The sequence below is a fragment of the Syzygium oleosum genome, unplaced genomic scaffold (assembly GCF_021117445.2).
Source record: "Syzygium oleosum isolate NSW1041296 unplaced genomic scaffold, Sole_v2.1 Sole_v2.02, whole genome shotgun sequence".
NCBI classification, from domain to species: domain Eukaryota; kingdom Viridiplantae; phylum Streptophyta; class Magnoliopsida; order Myrtales; family Myrtaceae; genus Syzygium; species Syzygium oleosum.
Genome location: NW_026607486.1, coordinates 10,565,415 through 10,581,393, shown reverse-complemented (window position 1 = coordinate 10,581,393; position 15,979 = coordinate 10,565,415). Strand labels below are relative to the sequence as shown.

The 15,979-nt window shown below is 40.1% G+C and overlaps 1 protein-coding gene and 1 pseudogene across 1 annotated transcript; both read right to left on the bottom strand.

Moving 5' to 3' along the window:
* Window positions 1-5,987: 5,987 nt before the first annotated feature.
* Window positions 5,988-10,050, bottom strand: LOC115688740 (NAC domain containing protein 52-like; annotated as a pseudogene).
* A 2,603-nt stretch (window positions 10,051-12,653) lies between these two features.
* LOC115688699 (NAC domain-containing protein 96-like) lies at window positions 12,654-15,167 on the bottom strand. The gene is made up of 5 exons (XM_056308692.1): window positions 14,831-15,167; window positions 14,290-14,540; window positions 13,834-13,983; window positions 13,240-13,740; window positions 12,654-13,005 (listed from the first exon to the last, which is right to left on the bottom strand). Exons 1-4 carry the CDS (start codon window positions 15,009-15,011, stop codon window positions 13,258-13,260), a joined length of 1,065 nt encoding a protein of 354 aa, XP_056164667.1. The 5' UTR covers window positions 15,012-15,167; the 3' UTR covers window positions 12,654-13,005; window positions 13,240-13,257.
* Between the last annotated feature and the right edge of the window lie 812 nt (window positions 15,168-15,979).

Below are 15,979 nucleotides of genomic sequence, written 5' to 3'. Positions count from 1 at the left end.
GTTTTACTGGTTTCTCTTCTTAACAAAGCCAGAATAATAGCAAGTATACAAAATTAATTGTACAAAAAAAATGTCTGCTTACGGAATGATCAACTTTAAAAGAAGATTTTTGGCATTAAGTATGATCAACTTTTAAATGTCTGCTTACAGTTGTCATAGCAATTGGTAATTTGTAAATTAAGCTTAGAATTAATAACATTACTTTCTAGGGCACGATATCAACGTGGTAAATACGTAATATGAGTTCATTTTAAGGTGATAAAGCATGAAATGTAATTGAGAGTTCCAAATAATATAACTATTTAAGGCGAATTACATCTTGCCTTAGCTAGATTCAATGGTGTCTAATTTATAGCAACAGTCTAGGCATACCAATCAAGAAAGGAACAAAGAGGAAACAAAATTCTGTCTCTGATAGAGTAAGTGTACTTAGCTATTGATTATGTGAATCCTACGTGAAACCAACAATACTCTAAGAATGTAATTGACCCGACCAATACTTATCGAGTCCATGTAGTCATTTCCCACATTCTTGTAGTATCTCTTATAGGCCTCTTGCTACAAAGGTTATACTATTGGCCAAATGACAATTGGAAAAATTACCAAAAAAGTCCTAAACCTATTGTAATTGTGCCTATGCAATCTTAAAACAAATTGAGTCCTAAACCTTTTACATTTGTGCCAATTTAGTTCATCTGGCCAATTTTGGCTGGCTGACGCTGACATGGACGCTGTTCATGGCGCTGATGTGGACAATTTTTAATAATATTTTACTATTTTTTGATATTTATTTATTTCTTTCTTTTCTTTTCTTTTCTTTTTCTTTCCTTTCGCCAGTCACTGGCGAGGTTTAGACCTTGCCCTCGCCCAGTGATGGCAAGGTCGAAACTTGCCCAACCATGGCAAGGCTTGATCTCACCCAACCATGGCGTGGTCGAGCTTCGCTAGTGGCCGACAAGAGCGACCTCGTCGGCCAGAGGAAGAAGGAAAGAAAAAAAAAAGAAAGAGAAAGAAAAGAAAAGAATAAAGAACAAAAAAATAATAAAAAAAGTATTAAAATATTATTAAAATTCTTCACTTCAGCACCGGCTGCGCCATATAGGACGGCGTACACGTAAGTGCCGGCCGGCCAAAATTGGCCGGATGGATTGAATTGGCACAAATACAAAAGGTTTAGGACTCAATTGATAAAAAGAACGGTTTATGTTTGAATTGGCACTATTGCAATAGGTTTAGGCTTTTTTGGTAGTTTTCCCAATGATAATTCCCAATCCTTCCAATTTGCATCAACTCTGTGGCAAATCTTTTGACACCGTTTGGAGAGAAAAGATTGGCAACAAGACTGTTCTAAGAAAAATATTCTTTATTCCTTGTTGCCGAAATTATGCGAAAAGGAAGAATACCCATTTAAATATATAGAACGAAGATTTACCTGGTTTTATTACCCAAGGGAGAATGTTTAAGGGAGAATAATTTAACGGATGCCTAGGGATAATATTTATCTGGCTTCACATTGGCCATTATTTAATTATTAAAGATATTTTGAAATTTTTTATAAGAAGAAAAAAAATGAAAAATTAGGTCGTTCTCTAGAAATAGTCTTAATTCAAGTTCTACTAATATTTAAGGCTGGAAAGGGCAAAAATAATAATTAAAAGGCAATTGTTTGAGGTAGCTTACTTTTTGGATAAATTCAATATGATTTCAAAAGGGCATGGGGAATTATTTTGATAATATAAAAAGGTGGTGATAAAATTGAAAAGAGGAGAAGAATGTAAGGGTTTTTATTGCTTTTTGGCCTATAATCTATGGGTTATGGCGTTGTCACGATGAAACTGTCATAATTTGATGAGATTGTTCAAGTACTCCAAGGTATTCAAGTACCCAACAGGAAAAAAAGAATTATCATAAACTTCCCGCATTTTATGACAATGGCATAACATATATATCAATTGGACATGATGAACCGTACATTACAAACGAGCACACTTGTGAAAACGAATTACTATTCGTGATCTACTCAAATATATATGCTATCTTATGTGGCATGACCTATGCTTGTGTGGATGATTTTTTCAATTTTTTTAGTTTTCTTAATTTTTCTCTTTTTTTTTTCTTTTTATTATTGGATTTTCGGCCTGCAGGGTCACCCGAAAGCTTGAGGTCCACACATGAGATAGAAGCTGTGTTTCGAAAGGGTTGGATGGAGGGGACACGGAAGATGGATTGAAATTGCTGAGAAAGTCTTGGTAAGGGGAAGAACAGAGCTTGCACTTGAGTGTGGACATGTCTAACCAAATAAAACAGCAAAAAAAAAAAAAGAACTTTGAATTTGGATATATTGTGTTTCTCGAACCCATCCAGTAATATTTCATGAATTTGATAGAAAAGGAAGGATCATACAGTATAACTATTCTAGGAAGGCATTACTCCAGATGAGCTGTAAAACACTACGAGAAAACATTGCTCTTACCGAAGGAAAAGTAAACATTCAAATGGTCGGGAATAAAGACACTAAGTGTCATAATTTTTGTACGTCACTCACTTGAGTGCCATAATTTTTTTTTTACTCACTTAGGGCCTGTTTAGCAACTTGCCAAATAGTGAAAATTTCTGTTTTTTTTGTTCCCAGAATTAGTTTGGGAACAGAAATCCGTTTGTTAAATTTATTTTGTCCGGGCACAATTTTGTAAAAAATTGTTCCAAGAATCAGTTTTGGAACAGAATCAAGAAGCAAAAAAAAGTAGTTTCTTAATTCTGGAACAATTTTTCTAGAACTGATTCTTCTTGATTTTTTTCTTTTTTTTTATTTATATTTGTTGTTGTTCTTTAGCCCGCCGCCCGCACCTGCCGGCCACCGCCGCCGACCACTGCCGCCGGCCGACCACCGCCGCCGGACGCTGGCCACCGCCGCTGGTCATAGACTAAGGCCGGCAAGGGCGTCGCGGCCCTCACCGGTGGCCGGCGAGGGCGGCTTGCCGCCGCAACGGCGAGGCCTCGTCCAGCCAAGGTGAGGTTGACCTCGTCGTCGCCACCCAGGCCCGTCGCCTGGGTGGCTACAGCGAGGGCGGCGGAGAGGGCCGCGACACCCTCGTCGACCCTGGCCTGTGGCCGATCGCCGGCGCCGACGACTGGCCTTGGCCAAGGAAGAGAAGAGAAAGAAAGAAAAAAAAAAGAAAAAAAGAAAGAAATATTAAAAAATTCAAAATATTATTAAAATATTATTAATAAAATAAAATTTTGTCTGGTTACCAAACACATTTATGTTCTTTCTCTATTCTAAGAATCGAAATTTTGGGTAATTACCAAACGCCTTCAAATGCTTAGAAATTATTTTCGGACACGGAATAAAAAAGAATCATTTCTGCCAAGAGTCAGATTCCAGGTACAGAATGGTTGCCATGCGCACCCTTAAGTGCCACTTCCGGCAAAAAGTGATCACTTGAGTGCCATATGCTATTTGGCAGTTGGAAAATCCAACGTGAACTTCGGTTGTCCTACGTGGCTTCGCCGGAGCTAACGTGAACAATATTTTAATATTTTTTTTGAATTTTTGAATTTTATTTTTATTTTTCCTTTTTTTTTGTAATTTTTTTTTCAATGCCGGCAAGGGTCACCGGCGACCCTCGCCGGCTGCGAAGGCCTTGCCCAGATTGGGTGAGGGCCGCCTTGCCCTCGGCCACGAAGGCCTTGGGCGAGGGCGTCGCGGCCGTGAGTGAGGCAGCGAAGGCTCTCGCCAGATCTGGCGAGGCCACCTCGCTCGCGATCGCCCAGATCTGGTGACGGCCTTTGCGGCCTCGCCCATCGCCGGCGAGGCCGGGATGCCCTCACCCAGGGCCTTCGCGGCCGTAGGTAAGGTGGTCGTCGCCCAATTTGGGCGAGGCCTTCGCAGCCGGCAAGGGTCGCCGGTGACCATTGCAGGCATTGAAAATAAAAAGGGAAAAAGAAGGAAAAGAAAAATAAAAAAGAAAAAGAAAAATTCAAAAAAATAAAATAAAAAAACATTTAAAAAATCCACGTTGGATGGAAAATTAATAAAAAAATCCACGTAGGATGGTTTGCCAGAAATGGCACTCAAATGATTTATTTTCGCAGGAAGTGGCACTCAAGTGATCTTTTTTTGCCGAAAGTGGCACTTAAGTGAGCGAAAAAAAAGTTATGTGCCGTATAAAATTTATGGCACTCTTAGTGTCCTTATCCCAATGTTCGGTGGTCATCACTGCTTTTATTTCTTAGGTTTTAGTTGCCCCTTTGACTCTGGAGGCTACATTCATGCTTTCTTTTTCAATAAATGTTCACTACTAAGTAATTCGTACTTTCAATATATTTTTCACTTTTATAAAAAAAAGGCTGCTTCTTTTTAGGGGTAAACATGGTTCTAAAGTAGAATCAAGAATCGGACCGGTGGGAATCGGTCCGATTTCATGTTTCATAGTATGCAATGTAGGTTCTGAGTTTCAAAAATTGGGAAACTGGTTCCCATAGCTAGGTTCCAGGTGGAACCTAGATCTTGGAACCTGAAATAAGTCTTTGTGTTTTTCTTGTTCTATGTCTTTGTGCGATCTTGCGGTATTCCTTGGAGTGCGTAATCTAGAACCACTAGTTTGAGCTTTTATTTCTGGCAATATTTATGACTGAGACTTTTACTTTGTTAATGTTTCATATTTTACGTGTATCTAGATATGAGTTGTGGTCAGTAGATTGTAGCAAATAGTGATTGTTAGGAGTGATGATTCACTGCAATCGTTCAATTAAGAATATAAGTGGAACCTGGGTAAATCCTAGAACCTATGACAAGGTAGGTTCCAGATTCCTAGGTATGCAGGGTTCCCAGTTCGAAAAATTAGGCGACCGGTTTGACGAGCAGGTTCTAGGTATCAGGTGGAATTTAGATGGACTCTGGAATTGCTCACCACTACTTCATTTTGGGTTTTGCTTCAAGAACCAGAATGTTTCATATTTTCCTGCCTTAAATATTATGTTTATTATCTTACAACACACAAATTTAGAACTGAACCGACTAGACTCATTTCGTTTTCTTTTTAAAAATAAGTGTATGTAATTTTTGAGCAAGTTTTTTGGTTTTAGGAATATTAATGCTTAAGCGTAGAAATAGCATGAAAATAGATGGACGAAATAAAAAATATTTTCAAAAAGAACTTAACATCAAGGGAGAGGGGAAAAGTCGTAAATAAAAGGGTTAATACAAAAAAAAACCCCAAACTGGTACACCTGTAACAAATTTACCTTGCGTTAGTTTCCATCAAATTTTATAGTCAAATTTCTAAGTTACATGACACATGGCAATTGGCAGGTGTACCATTCTAAGATTTACCCCTATGTTTGTCACAGATTTACCAATTTATGATTTTTTGTGATATTAATCAAATTTAACGGAGGGTAAATTTGTCACAAGTGTACCGGTTTGGGGTTTTTTGTGATTAAAAAATTAATTTGGGATAAATTTGTCACAGTTATATCAGTTTGAGATTTTTGGTGATCAAAAAATTGGTTTGGGGTAAATTTATTACAAGTATACCGATTTTGGAATTTTCGTGGTATTAACTCTAAATAAAAATGGATGTCAACGGATTTTCCAAAAACAAGAGATGGCTAAAGAAAATTCAAGCCCGCTCTTCTCAATATAAGCGCTCTCCTAGTCTCGCTCTTAACATTCGGCATCCTTTCAAATGTATTCTCGGTCCTCGTTTGTTGTTCCTCGTGTCCTGAGTACCATGTATGTTGACTCTAGGAAGACTCAGAGCTACCACCGGCTGTTATTTGTCCTGAACATACAGATAAAGATCTTCATTTCTTAAAAACCGGAACATACAGATAAAGATCTTAACTTCTTATAAAGCGGGTTTTCTTCCATGAAGACTGATTGGTTAGCATGTTAAGTCCATGGACCATGCCTTCAGAAACAACCAATCTCAATGGATTGATCCTTCAATGAGTCTGATAAACTAAAGAAAGACACGGAACAATGGAATGCGAGCTAACTTTTAAAGGAAACATCCCTGTGGCAACTTTTTGATTCTTTGCATCATACAGCAGAGAACCAAGAAAGTAAAATTTCAGAGCCGTTGCACATCTAGGTAGATCTTCCAATTCAGCCAAAGCAAAAAGAAGTGCGAAGCATTAGCATCAGAAGGAAGACAAGCTACATGCATGAGTTGTGACACGACATAGAAAACCCTCTTTTACAATTGTTCTTGTCAATCATGCTGCGTCGCACTCAGGGCAAAATGGCAGTGAAAATCAGAAATTAAATACTTGGCGAGTGATGGTGAGCAACAGGTAAATCCCGATGAGCACATTCACAAGATTAGCAAGTGGAGGATTTGTGGAAGTTTTTGTGCTCTCGCGGGTTGTTCCGGTGGATGCAGCCACTGAATTTGATTTCTCTCTGGCATATTCAATCTCCTTGCTGTTTGTCTTCTTGGTTGAATTACCGGCTGAACCACGCTCTTTGTATCCTTTTACCTGCCAACGTGAAGTGTTTCAAATAGTGAGTTGACAAGGAAAAAGAAAGAAAGTGTTAATGATAAAAGAGTAACTTGTTTATTTCAGAGATAACAAAGAATATTTATAGGCTTAGGATTAAGCCTAATACATTTACACAAATATCCCCAACTTGCTAATACTCTAAAGTAATAAACCCAACACTCCCCCTCAAGTTGGAGCGTACATATCAAAAAGTCCTAACTTATGACAAATATATGAAACTCGTCCACGTCGAAGAGGCTTTGTGAAAATGTCTGCTAGTTGCTCTTCAGAACGTGTGTGTACCAACCGTATGTCATCTTCAAAAGGATGTGTTATTCTTGTTGTTTATGTTGATGATATCATTGTCACAGGCAGCGATGTTGAAGACATACGATGACTTAAGCAGTTTCTTCAAAAGGAGTTTAACACTAAAGACCTAGGTCGTCTGCGATATTTTCTTGGCATTGAAGTTGCTTATGCCAATGGTAGCATTGCTCTCTCCCAGCGAAAGTATGCTCTTGACATTCTTAAGGAGGTTGGCTTACATGATTCTAAACCTGGTGACACACCTATGGATCCTGGAGTGAGGCTTGACAATGAACAGGGAGAACTTCTTCATGATCCAGAGAAGTATCGTCGGTTAGTAGGCAAGTTAAATTAGCTTACCATTACCCGTCCGGATATTTCATTTGCTGTTAATGATAAAAGAGTAACTTGTTTATTTCAGAGATAACAAAGAGTATTTATAGGCTTAGGATTAAGCCTAATACATTTACACAAATATCCCCAACTTGCTAATACTCTAAAGTAATAAACCCAACAGAAAGGATTAACAGGAGACTACAAATGCAGAATTTTCCTAGTCTTTTCAATTGTTTGTGTTCGGCAATTGTCCATTGTAGATAGCTGGCCATACTACAACAAAGCGTTGCATAATATCAAATGGATCAACGGGAATAATTGAGGCATTATTTTCATCTCGTGAGAAGCATTCATGTTTTTGTTCTCAAATTCAATCAGCCTTTTAGTCATCTCTTATTACCTTGTTCAACATCTCAGCTGCAATATATATATTTTCTGTTTTGTAGTTCTTCACCATTCTTCTTATTATTTGAATCAAAGTTAATAAAGCAAGAATAATTTAGAGTGAAATTACAATTCCTTTTGGTAGAAGAATGCTAGAATCCAAATTATAGTTCGCTGCAGTCAAAAACGGAATCCCACCATCTAATTAACTACCCAAGCAGTGCACGACAACACATAAAAGTAGCAATAAGACACAATGGGTTAAGTTTAGGAGCTGCTTTCACCTTTGCTCTGGCTGCCGTTTCATCCAAAGATATGCGTTCTGGTTTGATATTTATGACTGCAGTTTCCCTCTTAACCTTTTCGAACCTCTGCTCTTCATCTTTGCTATAGCATTTTACACTTGCAGGTCGTACGGGAGGTGCCATAGGTCTGCGAGGCGCCACAATTACAGGATGCGGCATAGGTTTCTCAGAGGCGAAAGGTGAGTCGTTGAACTTATTCTCAACTACGCCTTTCTTTTCCTCGAGAGGAACAAAACCGTGGACTGAGTCAGTTGTTCGTGCTCACCGATTCATTAGAACGCCCTGTTCATTATGCGAGTTAGATGTTTGGCCATACCGCAACGACAGATTGCATGAGATAAAATGAATCAGAGGAAACAATTGAGGCATAAACTTAATTTCATAACAGACCTTCAAGATTAGGTTTTAAATTGTCCATCGCTCTTATATAATTGAAAGTCAATCAAGCACGAGTAACTTAAGTGAAAGTCCACTTCTCTATTTCCGTAGTAGTTCTATAATGTACCCACTATTCTACACAAAGATGATTGAAAGGAAATTATCCTTTTTTTTCCGGTAACGTGGAAAAGGGAAGTGCCCTTCCAATGCATATTAAACCATTTATAATGCATTTTAAACTTTACTAGAGAAGTAATCACAGCAACCAAATGACTTTCAAGTGAAGAATTTTGACCTCAGCATAAGCAGGCTCTGGATTTTGCACGTCACCAACATCTTCATCCTCTTCATTGTCCAATGATGTGTCCATACCAGATGGATCCCCAGTATTCGTAAGCTGATGTATGTTGGAGGGGAAGCTATTATTTTGTGATCCTAGCGCAGGCTGAAGCAGCCGCAGGAAGTCAGCCGAAGTAAATTCAACTTGGTTCTCGGGTTGAATTAACTCCCTCAGTGAATTCATCTCTGCTTGGACCAAATCCTGAATAAACAAGTGAAAAATTAGCCATCAACACTTCTCGCAAGCTCGTTAAGATTCATATTTAGTGTATAAACAGAACATTTTGTCCTCCGTACCTCAGGAAATGAGGACTCATGATCAGAATCCAATTCGAAATCTGCCAGGGTAATAATGCCAAGGTAAGATTCATCCTTCTTATCTCGTTTAAGCTTCAAGCGACACAGAACATGAGCTCTATCCTACTGCCAAAAGACCATGTTATACCAGTTCATACCATTAGATCATCTTTTCTTCAAAAGTAAAATTCTGCTCAGAAATCTGTCAAAAATAATGTCATTCTCTAAATATGTATAAGATTTCAATCTTCTGTAGTAGAAACCGAGCAAGAAAATATTTCTCTGCTTCTCAGGACTCATGGAAACTTTTGATCGAGTGTTTCTGCAGATTATTGTAGCTATACTTCTCATACGAAATGTCATCAGATTCACGCATCTTGTGAATCTAATTAATTATAACGAACAAAGGAGGGATAGATTTATTACATCATTGCCGAGTAGATGATATTCATGGATGACCCAGTTGGTCTTGACGCCATTCTTGCCTCGACCTTCGTGGAAGACTAGAAATTTCTTTTTACCGATTACTATGCCGGTTTTTTTGGCCCTGACTTCCTTGTCATCACCAGTCTTCTTCCAATAGCCAGAGGGAGTCGATCTTTTAACCTTTCGGGCTGTATCCGGTGTATGCGGACTGAAGAACCACCACTTCTGAACTTGGTCATCCGGGCCAATGATTGATTCATCTGTCATTCTCATCAATTTCTTATTATCAAGGACTCGTATATATTTTTTACGGAAAAACGAAGGATTTGCATTTCACAGTAGTTTGCTCCTTATAAGGTGAAACTTCGCCACCAGAAACTATCAAATTGACATCTAATCAGCACATTCCCTCAGACTTTTCACTGATCGATGATAAATATTGTGGTCCAAAGACCCACAAACTTTAAGGTAGTAAGTTTCCGACAATCATGGCTGCAGAGAAATCGTATCGAAGGAGTAAGCAAAGTGATGATTGTATCGGTTCTTACCATGAAAAATGCCTGGTAATTGCCCAGGATTGTAACTGCAGATGTCGATATAGGGAATTATGCCGCGATGGTCTGCGTATCCTAGGACTCGCCCCTTCAAGTAATAATTCACGAGCTCCTCCTTAGTTGGATGGAATCTGTATCCAACCGGCAACTCCATCTCCTTCCCTTCTGTTCTTCACACAAGACGCGAGTAAAAGTAGTGAGCTCACTTCAGTCTGAGGAAGCAGAGAAGTGAGCATCGACACAACCATTTGCGAGGGGTATTTATCTAACTCTTCCCTTGTCTGACAAGCTACGAAACTTTCTGTGGGGGGCATTAGAAATATCTTGATCATGATGGACAGCTGATAGGAGTGGTTCTTTTGGCTGCTTTTCGTTGTCCTGATGCACCCCATCAAACTAGTTTAATGGTGCGCCATTGACTAAAAGAAAGTTCGTTTTGCTTTCTCATATGACAACATCCGGGAAATTCCTGATTTGCTCCTATGATGTGTCCTGCTCGTTACCTCTGATTTTCTGTTTTTTGGGTCTTAAGCTATCTCTGATTACAATAGGAGACTTTTTCGTTTCATTTCATTAATGACATAGTGTGAATTTGAGTTAGAATCAACATGCTAGAAGTCAATTAACATTAGGGCTGTGCATGTTAAAATACGTCTCGAGTTTGAACCCGTTAGATAAAACCCAACCTGAGATTAATTATTATTTGTGAAGGTCCGATTGTTTCGAATTAGATATTTCCTATGTTTTCTCCAGATCAAATTGATGGGCAAGAGTTGTTCGCCAAGGAAAGAAAAAAGAAAATTCTATGTCCACTAAGGATGAGTTTATTTCAAGGAAAACTTAATGATAAAGAAAAATATTTTGCGGAAAATAATTTTCCATGAAAACATTTATTAGGTGATACACAATGGAAATCGTTTTCTGATGTTTGGATTTCATTGGAAAATGATTTCAATCTTATGACTTTATTTCAGGCCAAAAAAAATTAATTTTTTTTAATATTTCTTATTTTTTTTAAAAATCGAATTTTTAATTATTTTTATTTCTCTTTTTTATTTTTTATTTACTTTTTTAAAATTTGAAATTGTTTATTATTTTTTAATTTTCTATTTTCTCTTTTCTCTTTTCTTTTTTCTTTTTCCTCCTTCCTCCGCCATGACCAGCCGGCGATGGCCACCGGCAAGCTCAAGGCTCGCCTGAGCCCGAGTTCGGGCTCGCTAGCCTCAACGGAGCTTGAGCTGGCAAACTTGCAACTCGCCGACGTCGGCTAAGCTCGAGCTCACCTTGATCTGGCAAGCCGCGAGCTCGTGGACCTAAGCGGAGCTCAGGTTCGCCAGGATCGGGCGAGCCTCGAGTTCGCCAACCTGCGTCTTGGCGGTCTTCGGGCTGCCGGCCTAGGGCGAGCTCGAGGCTCACTGGCCTGCGTCTTGGCGGTCTCTGGGCTGCCGGCCTAAGACGAGCTCGAGTCCATAAAGGATATTGATTACAAAAATGAATGAACAAAGATTATTTTCATCGCCCAAGAAAATATTTCAACATAAATTGTTTATCGATAATAAAACCATTTTTCATTGATATAATATTTTAAGCGATATGAGCGATTATTTTTAGAAAAATATATTGCAAATCATTCATTTTCCTGGAAACAAATTTTGATCAAACGTTTTCACACGTTTTGAAGGAAAACTACCCAAAAATCTAATTTCTAAGCTTATTCCTAATTTTAGAAAAAATTAATTTTCTTTTCGGAATTTTTAATTTTTTTAGAAATATTTTTTTGATTTCTAAAATAAAAATATAAAATAATATAATATTACAATATAGTAACCTGGGTCGGATCTCCGCATCCGACCCGGGTTCGACCAACCCGGCCCCGCCGGCCCAGGTTCACTGCTGGACTAGGCTCAGCCATTGAGCTCGGTCCAAATTAAAACTTGAGCCTAAAAACTAAGCCGGGCCAGCCCACTATTCTGTTCAAGCCCAGCCCAGAGAAGTCAAGAATACCCGGCCACACTCTCACGCCCGACCCGGCTCCGACCAGTAGACCCGACTCTCAGAACTCTCAATACCCTTGCAGCCCCGCCGGAGACGGCCGAAGCCGCTCGTCTCGGCCTCCGCCTGGCTAGCCACCGCCACCGGCTGAGACTCGACTCGGCCGCACTTGACCACGCTCGACTCCACGCTTGGCCTCGACGCAGCCACCCCTCGGCGCCCATCTAGGCCGCCACTCGTCGGCCGGCCTTCACACCACCCCTCGGCCGAGCACCAACAACGAAGCCGTGGGCGGCCCCAAACAACGACAAACACGAAATTACAACAAAATGGTAAGACGAACAACACGCGGGAACACCGATTCGGCCACGAACGAGGGACACGAAAAACTAGATCTCATTGAGGCATTTCGTCGAGCGGGTAGCGTGCGACACTGAACGAGGGGCTCCCGCCTCAACCGGGACCCAAACTAGCACCGGATCCCTCAACATACAACACACCAGACCGACGACGTCAAACCTCGGGGGCGACGGGGGCCGGAGTTCGTGTGAGCCGGACGGCCGTGAGGTCCGGCCCGGCGTGCCCGAAAACAGGGGAAAAACCAAGCACAAATGAAGGGGGGAAAAACAAGGCGCCGGAGCGCGCGACCGCGAGGGTCCCTACACGGCTCGACCAGGGCCTTGGAACGCCGTGATCTTAAAGCTAGAAGATTGAATCTCAATTATTTTCTCCAGTATTTCCTTTGCACCGGGGCCTTCATATACCGATGTTGAAAACTCTGAGATGCTCGTGTGCGGTCATAAGCTCATAGTAGGAAAAAAGGCGTACTATAGGCAAATCATCAATCTGCCGAGGATACCCGAATGCATCCATTTTTACTACGTTGGAGAAGTGCTGTAATTTGGGTTGAACAATCTTCGAGCAATCGATGTTCTCATATCGAGATGAATTAAAAAAAAGTAAAATAGAATGAAAAGACTTCTCGGCAAGAAAGAAGATTTTACTTCCAATACACAAAGCTTATTGTGAATCCACAATAAGCACGTAGGAACTTAAGTTTAATACGGCTTCACAACGCGTCTTCGGTCACTTGGATCTTCTTTAACCTGCCTTCAGATGAGGCAGCTGAATCCACTAGGAATGTCCGAATTATCAGCCTTCTCATCTTGTACCCCTCCGGGAGGCCGAGAACAATATCTCTGCACGCATTTGAAAAAAGAATGCGACATGAACCGGATAACATGTAAACAGTAGCGAAAGGCAGGAACATGCCTTCGTAGAACTGAAATGTACATAGCAGTATGCCAATTGGTGTGCATCGCGTATACTCATTTATACTTGGCAAAAACAATTGGACGAGCAGAATCGATAGCTATACATTAGTCTGCACCAAGCAGAGCATTGATATCAAGTGAAAGAAATAATACATGTACCTGGCCTCCTGAACTGTGCTAAAGAAGATTGACGTTTAAGGGATAGCCGTGCATGGCCCTTGCCCGTGTGTTCCGATCAGGAACCGGGAGTGATCTGGGTACCGATGCATAGGTTGTTCTTTCATCTTCAAGTAATGATTGACGAGTCCTCCGGTCACGGGCTTCAACTCCGAATCCCGGAGAGTAACTTTGATTGATGATTCCTCTGTTGGAGAAGACGGCATCAGCCAGATCTGCATTTTGCATGTCACCAACATTTTCATCTTCTTCACTTGTTCCAAGCACTAATTGAATAGATTCATCAGCATGACTATTATTCAATGACAGGTCCATAACAGATGGACCCCCAATATTCGTAAGCTGATGTGTGTTGGAGGGGAAGCAATTATTTAGTGATCCTCGCGCAGGCTGAAGCTGCTGCTGGTGGTCAGCCATAGATTCAACTCGGTTCTTTGGCTGAATTAACTCCATCAGTGAATTCATCTTTGCTTGGACCAAAGCCTGTATCAAAAAGTAAAAAATTAGCCATCAACACATTCTGCGCGCTCATTAAGACATATTTTATATATAAACAGAACACTTTGTCATCCGCACCTTGGGAAATAAGTCCTCACGATCAGGTAAATGAAGATCATATTCGAGCTTTGCCAGGTTAATGGCTCCACGCTCTGATTCTATGATTGAATTATCAGCCTTCTCATCTCGTTCATGCTTCAAGTGACAGAGAACATGAGTTCTATTCAACTGCCAAAAGACCAAGTTATACCAGTTCATACCATCAGATCATCTATCTTTTCTTCAAAAGTAAAATTCTGCTCACAAATTTGGCAAAAATAATGTCAATTCTCCTAGGTATGTATAATATTTCAATCGTCTGTAGTAGAAATAGAGCAAGAAAATATTCCTTTGCTTATAAGGACTCGTGGAAACTTTTGATAGGGTGTTTCTGCAGATTATTGTAGCTGAACTTCTCATACGAAACGTCATCAAATTCATGCATCTTGTGAATCTAATTAATTATAACGAATAAAGGAGGGATAGATTAAGCACATCATTGGTGAGTAGATGATACTCATGGATGACCCAGTTTGTCTTGTCGCCATTCTTGCCTCGACCTTCGTGGAAGACTAGGATTTTCTTAGTACCGATTACTGTGCCGGTATATCTGGCCTTGACCTCCAGGTTGATGCCCGTCTTCTTCCAATAGCCAGAGGGAGTCGATCTTTTAACCTTTTGGGATGTATGCGGACTGAAGAACCACCACTCTTGAACTTGGTCATCCGGGCCAACGATGGATTCACCTGTCAATCTCATCAATTTCTTATTATCAAGAACTTGTGTTTCTTTTTCGTGACAAAACGAAAGGATTTGCATTTTACAGTTGCCTGCTCCTGATAAGGCGAAACATCGCCACCACAAACTATCGAATTGACAACTAATCAGCAAATTCCCTCAGACTTTTCCCTGATTGATGATAAATATTATGCTCCACAAACCCATAAACGTAAGGTAATAAGTTTCCAACAATCATGGCCGCAGAGGAATTGTATCGAAGGAGCAAGCAAAGTGATGGTTGTGCATGTGTTCTTACCATGAAACTTCTTCGGTAATTCCCAAGGATCGCACCAGCAGATGTCGACATCGGGAATTATGCAGGGATGGTCTTCGTATCCTAGTACTCGCCTCTTCAAGTAATGATTCACGAATTCCTCGCCGGTTGGATGGAATCTGTATCCAACCGGCAAATCCCGCGGGTTTATCGCAGCTCCCATCTCCTTCCCGTTCTGTTGTTCTTCACTCAAGACCCAAGTAGAAGTAATGAGCTCACTTCAGTTTGAGGAAGCAAAGAAGTGAGCACCAACACACTACCATTTGGGAGGGTCTTTATTGAAGTCTTCCCTTCTCTGAGAAGCTATCACTAAAGCTGGCATTAGAAAAAACTTAGAGCTCGAGTCACAGCGGACAGGGGTGGTGTTTTAGCTTTAATGTTACGCTCGTTGACTGAAAGAAGGTTCGTTTTGCTTTCTCCTATGATAATGACAACATCATCCAGGAAATTCCTGATTTGCTTTTCCTTGTCCCGGTGGGCCCTCCCCGGCCACAGTAAAAAACATAAATAAAGAAGGAAAAGAGAAAAAGAGAAAATAATAATAATAATAATAAAAATTCGAAAAAAACATCAAAGTTTTATTAAAAATAGCCCATTTCAGCGTCGGTTGTGCCACGTAGAACGGCTAACGTCCACATTAGTAAATTCCTGCCAAAATTAACTAGATGGACTAAATTGTCAAAATATTTAGAACTAAACTAGCAAAATTATAATAAGTTTATGGCTTTTTGAATAATTTTTCAAAAGAATATAATCATTATAGGCGAATTACATTCGTACCCTAGCTAGATTCAATAGTGTTGTATCTTATAGCAACGGTCTTGGCATACCAACCAAGAAAGGTACCAAGAGGAAACAAAAATCTTTCCATAATAGACTTAGTGAACTCGGCTTTTGATCACGTGAATCTCACGTGAAGCCAACAATATTCTAAGAATCTAATTGACCCGACCGATGTTAATCGCGTCCAATTAGTCATTTCCCACATTCTCGTGGAACCTCCTATAAGCCTCTTGCTACAGTGATTATTTACTATTGGCCAAATGAAAATTCCCAATCTTTCAAATTTGCACCAACTCTGTCGCAAATCTTTTAACACCATTTGGAGAGAAAACGAGTGGCAACAAGACT